The 12,126-nt window shown below is 28.3% G+C and overlaps 3 protein-coding genes across 3 annotated transcripts in view; 2 read left to right on the top strand and 1 right to left on the bottom strand.

The window, feature by feature from the left end:
- Window positions 1-99, top strand: part of LOC105448014 — a 1,782-nt gene extending 1,683 nt beyond the window's left edge. The window contains exon 5 of the mRNA XM_011686372.1: window positions 91-99. Coding sequence (XP_011684674.1) covers window positions 91-99 — 9 coding nt within the window. The remainder of the gene's footprint in view (window positions 1-90) is intronic.
- Window positions 100-2,524: 2,425 nt separating this feature from the next.
- LOC105447822 (cytochrome P450 4V2-like) lies at window positions 2,525-4,798 on the top strand. The gene is made up of 5 exons (XM_011686031.1): window positions 2,525-2,620; window positions 2,713-2,781; window positions 3,756-3,933; window positions 4,339-4,518; window positions 4,609-4,798. The coding sequence occupies exons 1-5, from the start codon at window positions 2,549-2,551 to the stop codon at window positions 4,785-4,787; spliced, it is 678 nt and encodes a 225-aa protein (XP_011684333.1). The 5' UTR covers window positions 2,525-2,548; the 3' UTR covers window positions 4,788-4,798.
- Window positions 4,799-6,445: 1,647 nt separating this feature from the next.
- Window positions 6,446-12,126, bottom strand: part of LOC105447821 (sulfotransferase 1C4-like) — a 29,412-nt gene continuing 23,731 nt past the window's right edge. The window contains exons 3-7 of the mRNA XM_011686030.1: window positions 9,232-9,331; window positions 8,718-8,865; window positions 7,662-7,788; window positions 7,474-7,571; window positions 6,446-7,310 (exon numbers count right to left, since the gene is read on the bottom strand). Coding sequence (XP_011684332.1) covers window positions 7,038-7,310; window positions 7,474-7,571; window positions 7,662-7,788; window positions 8,718-8,865; window positions 9,232-9,331 — 746 coding nt within the window. The 3' untranslated portion in view covers window positions 6,446-7,037. The remainder of the gene's footprint in view (window positions 7,311-7,473; window positions 7,572-7,661; window positions 7,789-8,717; window positions 8,866-9,231; window positions 9,332-12,126) is intronic.

The following is a 12,126-nucleotide window of genomic DNA, read 5'->3' as shown; positions in this document are numbered from 1 at the left end:
AGACGTGTGCTCTTCCGATCTCCCCCTAATTCTGTACGATTTTCCTGATTATGCTCGATGTAAAGTTAATATTTTTGTTTTTCATGACAGCAGACATGAAAAATCTTACGTAACGATATGTACGACCCCCCCTCCCCTATGTAATTATTTTTCAGAATTTGACTGACCCCTCCTTCCCCAGTCAAGCTTACGTAATGGATGGCCTTTTTGATATATATTATCAAAGTCATAATTCTGAATAACATTTAAAAGCCGTCGATCATGATTTGTTAAAAAGTTATAAACAAAATAAGCTTTTATAAATAGAATGTAATTTGTGAACATAATATGAAACATTTAAGACATTGCTTTGTGTGGAAAGTGAAAATATATTACAAGAATAAAATAAAGTTAATAAAATATAATCAACACAAAAAAGACAAAAAATTTTGATTAATATTTTATTCATTTAATGGATACATTGAACTCATAATTTTAAAAAGAGCCTATTCGTTCATTGAATATTCTTAAACAAAAATTTTGCAAAATAGTGTATGTAGTGGTAATCTTGTATACCGTATTCGATCATATGTCTCTCCATAATCTTTCTATATTTTGAGTATAAATGCCACTTTGATGATCTACAAAATTTTCTACGTGATTTACTGTTAAATGTATATAATTTTTATTGCGTAAAGTATTACATGCATACCATTTATCCAATGTAAATCGGCTGTGACATTGTATCGAATAATTGGCAAAAGAATTTCAGTGCTTTGATTTGGCACGGGCAAAAAATTTTTGAATATCACGTTCGATATCACCGAAAACCTATTGTTCTCTGATAAAACGTCCGGTATTATACTTTCTTTTTTAGCTATTTTAGTTTCCTATTTTAGCTAACTCAACAATTTTGTTCTCCACCAATTTCTTTTTGTCCCTTTGTAATTCATTGTTAAAGTATAGTTAGAGTTAATTTAAACATAAAAATATTAAAAATTATATTTAATAGCAAACACTAACTACTGAATAACCGTAACTGAATAATATAAACAGTACTTTACTTATACTTCTCGACAGAAATTTGTCCAATAAATAACAATACCGTTCAGTTCCAAAAAATTTATTAAAAATCTATGTTGTAGTGGTTGTAAAAGAAATCAACAAATGTAGAAAGATTTAAATGCGCTCGTTCAAACTATGGTTCCGTAGTATGCACTGATTTTAAAATTGCATATCACTCTACATCACTTTCGGTTTTTTAATAACTTTATATAGTGTACATTTCTATAGCGAAACATATATATAATTTAACAGAATTACATTATCTCAATTTTGACACTTTATAGACATACCTATTACTTCATCATGCACAACTTTGTTGTCACACAAAAAGTTTCACAAATAATCGAAATTGTAGATCATATTAATAAACTAGAAGTGTGTGAATCTAGTATTTGTATGGCTGAATCAAATTGAATCGAACCGAATCTGAAATTTTTATGACGAATTAAATCTCTTCAATTAGAATACAAATCGAATCTGAATCAAATTTTCTCAGATTTAAGTTATATATTAATTTAAACGTAATAATATAAAATATTAAAATTTATGATTTACATTATTTTACGCAATAATTTAAACAAACTGAAGACCTGTTTTTGATTTACATCTCATTTCGAAGGATCGTGATCTTATGTGACATTTTAAATTAGAAAATGTGTAACTAATAATATGTGTATACAAGAATAGTTAGAATGCTTTTGAACATTTTATTAATCTATATATATAGATCATGTACATCAAAAATACTTAATAATTTATTATATAAGAATAATTGGTTGCGCGGCCAGAGATATAAATGAAGCAATTAAATAAGATAGGCGATTCGAGATCGAATCATTGTTGATTCGAACTGTTCAATTTCGAATCTTACAAATTCAAAAAACGAACTCGAATCGAATCCATTGTGATTCGATTCGAATTTGAACTATTCGTATACCTCTATAATGAACTCATGAAAATGCACATTGAATATTTGCAAAAGAGTGTGTCTCGAAATAATCCAAGTTATTTGATTTACTGTCGAATACGTACTAAATATGGCTATCTAAAGGATATGATTGAAAATATATCCAAACAAATAGTAGATATTGTATATCAGTATAGTGTATCAATATTATTAGTGTTAACGTTGCTTTGTATAGAACGCATGTACATTCCTCATGCAAAGTCCCATAAGTAGAAAGGAGGGGAATGGGCAAGGGTGGGATGGACCTCGCTTCGCATGAAAATCCATGTGAAACATCCAAATCAGTCAAAAATCACTTGGAATTAATAAAGGCAAGAAATTTATGTTCTATATCATAAACATTTTTTTACTAATGACTTTTTACTGAATCATGACTGACGGCTAAAACCTTTTGAATATTGTTCAGAATCATGACCTTGACAACATATGACAAGGTCGAGATCATTGGAGGTTGCTCCCATTTTCTACATATTTTTTTTTTCAATTTATATATAATATACTTTTCGTTATATTATAGATACGTTTTTTGATATCCAAATGAATGCGTGCCGTAAAGAAAATTACACGCGAGAGGAGATTCGCGATAACATAATAACGATGTTAATAACGGTATGTACAACGGTATAAATATAATTGCAATTATAAACATATATATATATATATATATATATATATATTAAAATATATTTGTATGTTTGTAGGGTAGTGACACAATCAGTACTACGATAAATTTTGTTATCTTCATGTTAGCAAATTTCCCTGAAGTACAAGTATGTATATATTTATTCCAAAACAATTGAATTTACTAGTTAGATAAACGAAGCGTTATAAACAACATAATTTAAAAGTTTAAAGTTGCGAAAGATATATTTTATTGTAATAGTCAATAAGATTCTTTTCTAATTTATATTATATCATATATGTTGTAATAATTTTAACACTATTTTGATTTATTTTTATCGAAAAATTATATTAATATATGGATTTAACATATTTTATATTTGATTTATATAAATATTTTTCAAAATATCTAAGCTTATAATATTTTAATTAATATTAAACTTAATATTAAAATATTAATATGTTAATTAATATAAAAGATGTAACTTAAATACTGTCCAATAATTAGCGTTATTCTTTGTAAAATACTAAGTCAAAAAGTCAGTCGGAATTATTTTTTTCTACAGTGCTAAATAAAGCAACTACTAGTTAAGTACTTAATATATTGTATAAATCAGTACTTAATATATTGCTTCATTAAGCATTGCAGACAAAAATAGTTTTTAAATAGTACTCACTAATAAATATAGCGCTATTCCTTATAAAAATTGAGACGAGAAATCCTGAACCATTTTTCTCTACGATGCTCAATGAATGACAATGAAGTAGTAATTACTGCAATAGTGATCGCTTTATTAAGCATTACAAAAAAAAATCGTTTTTTGATTCAGTTTTTTTTACAAGGAATAACGTTATGTAATTAGTGATATTTAAGTTACACCATTTATAGATACATTGGATTATTTTTTAAATACGTATCACAATATGTGCAATTTTTCATTTAAGGTGAACATTTTTATAAAATTTTACAAATATCTAGATTGAGATCATTACCAACGCCTCGATTATGATTAACGATAAGAATAAAATCAAATTTTAATCGCAATTGATTAAAAAAACTATAATGTATTATTTTGCATACATTTATATAAATAAGTATTTATTTCATTTATTATTGTAAAAGGAAAAAGCACATAAAGAGTTGTTGGAAATTTATGGCACTGAAACTGTAAAATCTGCACCAATCAAATACGACCATTTACAAAATATGCATTATTTGGACCGAGTTATCAAGGAAACGATGAGAATTTTCCCTACTGTCCCTATAATTGGACGAAAAACATCCGGAGATTTAAAAATAGGTTTGTTTACTTTTTATAAACAATCAAATATATATTATTAATTTTTATTTAAAAAAAATTTTTTTATAAATAATAAAAAAGTTGAGATTTAGAGATGCCGATATCAAAATATCAATCTTTATTAACTTTAACTTGATTTCATTCTGAACAAAATTGAATATTTTTGTTATAAAAATATTTGAATAGTTTATAACAAATGTATTCAAACACAGTTATAAATTAAAAAAAAATTATATTATTTAACTAAAACATAATAATGAAAAAAGCAAGACTATTTAATTTCTTGTGTGCAATATTGTTGTGTCAATTATACATGTACATTTGATTGTGAAATAAATGGCGGATTGAATTATTTATTTCTATTATAGTTATAATACTTTTTAAATATAAAAGTACACGTTTTAGGGAAGGTAATAATACCAAAAGGTACAGATATTCTTATACCAATTATAAAAATGCATCGAGACGAAAAGTATTGGCCAAATCCGTTTATGTTTGATCCTGATAGATTTCTCACAGAAAGAAAAAAAGATTTTCACGCGTCTTGTTATCTTCCCTTTAGTGCTGGATCAAGAAACTGCATAGGTAGGTATAAATAAGTTTTCAAAGTTTTATGATATAAATTAATTATTTTATTGACCTAATTAATAGAACTAATTAATTATTAAATTGCAGGTATGAAATATGGAATGAGGTGTATGAAAATCATACTAGCAACATTGATACGAACGTACAAATTTAAAGTTAATAAAAATATTGAATTAGATAAGATAAAATTGACATTTGACATTGTATTATCCCCTACCGAGCCTTTCAAAGTCAAAATTGAAAAGCGATCCAATAAAACAGTATAGAAATTATTAAATATTTGAGACTATATTTTTATTGTAATATAATATTCTGCATATATATATTATGGTGGAATTCGATTTATTATTTTTTAGTTTACAACACACACACACACACACACACACACACACACACACATTAGTTGGAATAATTTGTAATGTATGTAACATATGTAAGAATAAAAGGTAAAATCGAATTATTCTTTGAAGGATATATTTTTTTATATTGCGTCTGTTAATCCTTAACAAAACAATCAGATTGTTTCTATTATCACAATTATATTTCTATAAACTGAAAAATTTTGTAATTTTATTGACATGTGAATTTTAATATTATGTCACATAATTTTGCATCACGAGTGCGAAAAATTTTTCGACGTATTTTTGCTTGCTGCACAAATCCGTTGGCAAAAGTTGGCTATCATGTCACAATTTTGAAAAAAATGGCCTCAAAGAGGCTAAAAATGTATTTTGAGAATTTTCAAAACATTGCAGCACCGATAGCTAATTTTTTTTGTTTGATTTCGTTAATGCCACATGAAAGCATCAACTTATTTTAACTTTAAAATACATATACTTTAAAAAACATTTTGATTTATTATGATATGATTTCTTGTTTCCGAGATGTAGCAATTTGAATATATAATTGAATATATATTGTTTTTCTCATTTTGTTGTTTGTGTTTTAAACAACAAACTAAGGTCGAACCAATGACATTATCTTATAATTAATGTTCCCCTCTAAACTATGTACCTAACTTTTGTATTTAAACATTTTTTTCTAAAATGCTTTGTTTCCTAAATATAAATCTGTAACATATTAACTGCTTTTTTCAAATTTTTTCTCTACAATTAATCGCATTATTTCGCAATATTGAGAAAGAATGCTGCTTTCAGGAAATTATGACAAAAACACAAATAAAGATTCTATAAAGGTAGCTGAACTTAGAGCAAAGAATAATTAGAATAATATAGAGCAAAGAATGATATTTAAAACGGTAAATTTTCAGCAATCTCTTTCGATTAAACAATAGTAAAAATCAGATTTATAATTCTTTTTTATAAATTTTTTATTAGTTATCTTTATTTAAAGTAAACAGAAATTAGGTATAAATAGTATTTGCTTAAATTGATCAATCAATAGCAAATCTAATTTGGAAAAGCTAAATTCGTACCCTTTATAATTGCAAGTGTTTATATCGTGTTTACAATACAAACTTAACTTGGACAAAATTAACTTGGAAAAGCCAAATTGTGAAAACTGTGCCAACGGGTTTAATTCATTGATATACATATATAATTATCATTTTTACATATATTATTAATATTGTTATTAGATAACTTTATCTCCTTCATTTTTCTTTTAAATTTCCAACTCTTCTCTCAGTCAATAAATAGTTTATTCTTAAAATTGTATAAAACAATTAAAATAATAATATTAAAACATTATCAACAGTATCTATTTCGCTAATGTCATTATACATAATCATTATTAATTTTATATATCAGTAAATATTTTTAAAATGACAAAATAAAAGTTATAAGGCTCTCATTTGACTTAAGTACGAGCAGAAAATGAAATATGAGTATGATATTTATTTACTATTATATCTTAAACAATAATAAATAAAATATAATCTAAATTAAAAATGTATAAATTAACATTTTTTATTATAAATTTGTTATATTTTTTATTATTGCATCAAATATATGTCGTTTGATGTTGCCACATCATATACATACCTTATCTATTTGACAAATATTCTTGTTTTTCATCATCAAAAAATAGAAATTTTTCTCAAACTCTACGATCAAAATGAAACTTTACTAAAACGAACTTATAAATGTTTACTTTGTAAGTATAACAATTTTAAAATTTTTGTCATATATGCAAACATTTTAAATTAAGAGAAAATATCTACGAAATAAGGTTATGCGTATATTTGTCATATAAAATACTGTACATTTAGAATTAAATATCTTAAAAAAAAAAAACGGTAAAAATCAATAAAATTTTCTCTGAATATAATTCACTTTCGTATCATGTATGTATTATAGGTTTGTCTTATATTTCGTCAAACGCTGGAAACTCCTTAAACTGAAGTTAAATATTTTACTTCATATTTAAGTAACGAATTAATTAATAAACGCGTGATATTATGTTGCTAACTTATTGTTTGTGTTTGATAAAATGCAACAAGTATAATGTATTGAGTAAACTTTTTCTTTACTTATACTTTTTTTATTTTGACTTTATTAAACAGGAAACGTCAGATCCGTATCTTTCAAATTATCAGTGATCCACTTGTTGAATTTCTCCTCAATTTCTATGGTAAAAAGTTTTTTCCAGCTACCGATCTTTCCTTTTCGAATGAATTCTTCTGGTTTTATCATAGAGATATCCTCAGTCACCATAGGATTTTTCTGAAAATTCTCTATTTTCAAATGCTTCACTAATTTGGCGATCTGCTCATCGTTGTATACTTTGCCGAAAAATGCGGCGACCTTCTTAATGGTTTCAGGTAAATCCTACGTACAACAGATGCAAAATGTTATCTCTTGAAATTATATAATATCTTAAAATTTTATGTCTTTTACCGTGTATTTTAAATCTTTTTCGAACTATATATTTAAGAAATAAAAGAAGTTCTTTAAGCTATTATATATAGTACTAGCGTTCCTCTCGACTCACTTTTATCAAATCTTCGTAGAAGAGAAATAATAAGTTTGTTCTGTGTTTGGTCATTGCCCAAGCTTCTTTCACATGTTCCCAATACGGACTCCAAGTCACTTACAAAGTTACGGAAAATTAAGCTCTTGAATCGTTAACTCAGAATAAGTAAATAAAAGAAAGATCAATTAACATTTTGCAAAACTTACTGTGATTATTTAGGAATAGATCACAGAATTGTTCGAAAGTCCCCTGATAGTTATAAAGTGTCAAATTCTTGTGGAAATTGAACAATGAGATTACCATGTCTCTTGGATTTCTTGCGACATAGACAATCTGAAAAAAATTAACACTTCTGAAAAGCGTTGCCTATAAATTGCGTTTATTGTGCTATTCTTAATTATGAATTAAAATAATCTTTTAATAAATTAAAATAAATGACATTTAAATTTTGATTATTATCTTAACTCTATCGAATATAAAAACTTGAGTATACATTCCAATGTTTTATTTCAGATGTACCTACGTGGACTGTTCGATAAATCCATGCAAAAATGAAGAAAACATAATTAATTTAACATAATTAATAATTAATTTAACATAAATAATTTTTTTAAGAAAACCGTATTCTATTTTTCTACATAGTCTCCTTCGAGGTCTACACGTAGTCCAACAATGTTCTAGTTTCTTGATTTCGTCCATATAGTATGATTTGTCCAACTGGAGTAATGACCTCAACAGGGCGTCCAGAACATTCAGCGTCATTTATATCCATATGGCCACTTCGAAAGTTAGCAAATCATTTATAAATCTTTGGTGCAGATTCACTATAATGTTTATCAAGCTTTTTGTTCTTTGAAATTCTTTTTTATCCATTTTTTACAAATCACGATATTTGATCGATTCAAATAAACATCTAACATAGAGTTATACGTCTATCTGACTGAAACTTAGTGTGCGAACTTTCAAGAGTTGCCAGTAATTAAAAATAATCTCGACTTATACTGGTGGAGCCCTTTTTCAAACTTTGCACAAACTTATTGAACAACCCACGTTCGGATTAAATTCAGCTAGAATGACAAATCTCTTTCATAATGAGTTAAAGCAAAGTATTAAATTTAAATTAAAAACAAAGAATCAGAAAATCATTATTTAATATGATATCTTTTAACTTAACGTTTCTTTCATTTTTTCTATTTTCACGAATTTTTAGTATTAATTTATAAATATATGTTTATAAAAAGAACATATGATAGTAATCTTACCTTACAATCGCTATTTACTACTGTCGGCAATAGATCGAAAGGCATATGAGTCTTGATGAAACGCGGCGAGGCTTGATTTTGTATGAAATCCAATTTCACTTCATGATTGTTGGAGCTGCATGATAAATCCCCATCTGTTGCAATAGCACTAAATAAAAATTTTATTGTAAGATGCTTCTGGATTCATGAAATTCCTTATTTCGTAAAACAACGAAATGATAATTACTTTTTTTTACATGAAGAAAATAGAAAAATTTATCTTCTTTAGAAACTTATCTTCTTTTTTTTATTAAATTCGATATGTAATCTAATCTGATAAAATATATCGTTCATTCAAGATAAAGTAAACTAGCAAAAAGAGCATTTAAGAGAATTTTTAATTTATATATAATGTTTGATGCAAAAAAGTTTTATCCATACAAAGTTATCTACGTAAGAACGTTTCCAATTATGCTAATAAATATCTAAAAAACGTTTTTATAAATATTATATGAGAGAGAGCATATAACTGTACTGTGTAAAAGGAAATCTGTCCCTTAAAGGTCTCAGATGCGCTTCTTCGAAATTCATATCATTTGCTACCAACCATATGAGTTCCTGCGTCACAGTTGTACCTAATTAGCAAGATATATAAATTTTATATTTTTAGTTTGCATATAATTGTCATATTTGCATGATTGTGAGTCTTTATGTTATAATTATGTAAATATGAAACTTTTTAAAATATTCAGTATTTTATGTGATATTTTAGGTAAATGTCAAAATCATGATACTTTTAGACTGAACTCAAGAAAAATTATTAAAATTAAAGTTTATTATAAAAAAACGTATTTTATGTAAAAATCTGAGCTATAAGTGATAATAACACAAATAAATTTGAGAGTGCCTTCTACAGTCATGGCGTAAAATACGCTCTCAAATTTATTTGTGTTATTTACTTATGCGATTTAGTTCAAATTAATATTGACGATGATAAATATGTAAAAATATAATTTTAGTATTATTAATATTACGTCCTATAGATTCCACGATTCTTTTCTCACGGGGAGGGCTGGATTGCGTCACTGCTTTGGGAAACATTTGTGAGGAAGAGCTTGTCAGTAATTGATATATGCATGCAAAAAAAAAATAAACTGCTGGTAAAAAATCTGAACGGAGTAAATGCTGTTGTTATCAAGTCCCTCATAAATGTCACCGCGAAGGTACGCCAAGGATGAAGGACTAGAAATGGAAACGATAAAATGTAGATCCGGAGACTTAAGCGAAAGAGTTAATAAACTAATGTGTAGCAGCAAACAAAGAAGAGCAGGGCTATCTACAAATTTATCTATCCGGTAAGGAAAAACAGATGTCGAGACAAAGACATGGTCATAATCCTGCTCCACATACCGGGAATTTGGTTTCCTACTATCGCTATCCATTACTGCACTTATGATAGGCGGCGAGTTTATAAACGCAAGACAATGATAAATTTAAGGAAATTCACTAGGTAATTGTAAGAGGATGATGGGCCACATTCCCCCTCCCTAAAAGGATAGTCTGTTAAAAGATTAGATCCGCCAATCGGCAGCTGAAATTTAGAATTTTTTATACAAATAACATCGCGTCCACCAACCAAAACCCTGACTCCCTTAATCCGACTCATCCAGGTTTCCTCGAAAAACTTCTATATAAACCGCAAGATCGCGAGACTCCTAAGCCTTTTACCAGACGTGTCGTAACGTATACACGTTACTCCGAGGTCCTTGTCGGTCAAGTAAATGTGCAAACAATTAGATTCTGTGCGGAAGTCGAACTTAGAATTTGTGCATAGTGATATCGAGGACCTGTAATATTCTCAGTGAGGGGGACTAGCACACCCGACCCGCCTTCAGAGCTTCCCACCTTAGTTGATTATAACCATCAAGTAGTAAGTTTTTATATATAATTATATCTATATGTACATTGAGTAAAAGGGGACTGTATTGACAGCCTTTCTTCAGTTTAATATGTTTGGATAAATATACCGCAGCAATAGTGTAATGGATTTCGAATCAATAAGCATTTTGTTAAATTAATAAATGATCATTTACGCTTTTTTTTCTCAATGAACCGGGTTCACTATTCGAGTTCCCCTTAAAGCAATTTGAGAGGTCAATTTTCTTTATCGTTTTTAATGAGTATTCTTCCCCCTCCTTCCCTTACTCAGAGACGCCCGAATTTCTTCGGAGACGACTCGTAGTACTTTCTCTCCGTATTACTCAGAGCCGCCCGAATTTCTTGGAGACGACTCGTAGTACTTTCCTTCATTTTACAGTTTATTTTTATTCAAGTATTCTAAACTTATTTTATTTCTATTTTTATTCAAGTATTCTAGACTATCTTAGAATTTATAATTTTTTTTTTGGGACAAAAAAATTGACCTCCGGGCACTCACGAGTTCGACTCGTCAACATATAAGACTCCCATCCGAATAAACAAAAAATTTTAGTGAACCCACTAGTTGTAACGCCGCCAAACCGTCGGAAGTCGCGGGCCGCAATTTGCTCATCGCGAAACCGTTGGAACCGCAGAGAGCGCCGAAGACAGGAAAAGGTTCGAGCGGCCTCGCGATCCAGGGATCTCGGACTTCTAATCGAATCGGATTTTCTTAACATACGTCCGTCAACCCTTTCCCGCCCCCGTACTGATATTTCCGTATAAACTGGGTATTTTATAAATCCTGAATTGTTCAGGATACCCCCGGGTCTCGTAACAACCTAACAAATTAATTGAACTTATCAATTTAATAGAAAGCGATTAATTGGAGGAAAACCTCTCACCAACTATAGAAATAATAACTTTGGATGATGAATCTGAAAATATAACAGAAAATCTTGTTGACAGTTCGATTTCCATTATGACAAACTTGATCGATACGCCTGAAAGGTTTTTGCTGAACAAGGAAGGTGGTAGCGTTATCACGTTTATAAACATAATTTATAGTACACCATCCGTACCGACTTGCGGCACCTACACTTTATTTTTATTTATATAATTAATTATACATATATACATACACTACCCCCGAAAAGTTTCCAGACAGAAATAAAATTTTTATGTTTGAAGTTTTAAGCCGCTAAACTTAGTGCGGCACTGCGTTAAATCAAAGGGTAGATAATTTTAACATTTCAAGAAATATTTTAAGATACTCTGTAACGATTTTAAGTTTAATGCATCCCTATTTATACTCTAAACTCTTAAATCTGAGAGGCATGTTTGTTAAAATAAAAATTGCAATGTTTGACGTGATGCACGGCTTTGAGAAAATTTTTCTCGGGGATGCGGTTTGCAGCATCATAAAGTTTGACTTTCTCTTTAATTTGAAAAAAATATAAGTCGCTACAATTTTTTTTCCACAAAGTTACAGTATTTTAAAGATCGGAAGAGC

The sequence above is a fragment of the Wasmannia auropunctata genome, unplaced genomic scaffold (genome assembly GCF_000956235.1).
Source record: "Wasmannia auropunctata unplaced genomic scaffold, wasmannia.A_1.0 LD336090.1, whole genome shotgun sequence".
Taxonomy (NCBI): Eukaryota; Metazoa; Arthropoda; class Insecta; order Hymenoptera; family Formicidae; genus Wasmannia; species Wasmannia auropunctata.
This window is presented reverse-complemented; position numbering and strand designations above follow the sequence as displayed.

Bases quoted from the DNA above. Each gene is read 5' to 3' on its own strand.
- LOC105447822 (XM_011686031.1), top strand. From the start codon at position 2,549: ATGAATGCGTGCCGTAAAGAAAATTACACGCGAGAGGAGATTCGCGAT. The intron at 3,934-4,338 runs GTTTGTTTACTT...TACACGTTTTAG, and splicing joins ATCCGGAGATTTAAAAATAG to GGAAGGTAATAATACCAAAA. The intron at 4,519-4,608 runs GTAGGTATAAAT...ATTAAATTGCAG, and splicing joins TGGATCAAGAAACTGCATAG to GTATGAAATATGGAATGAGG.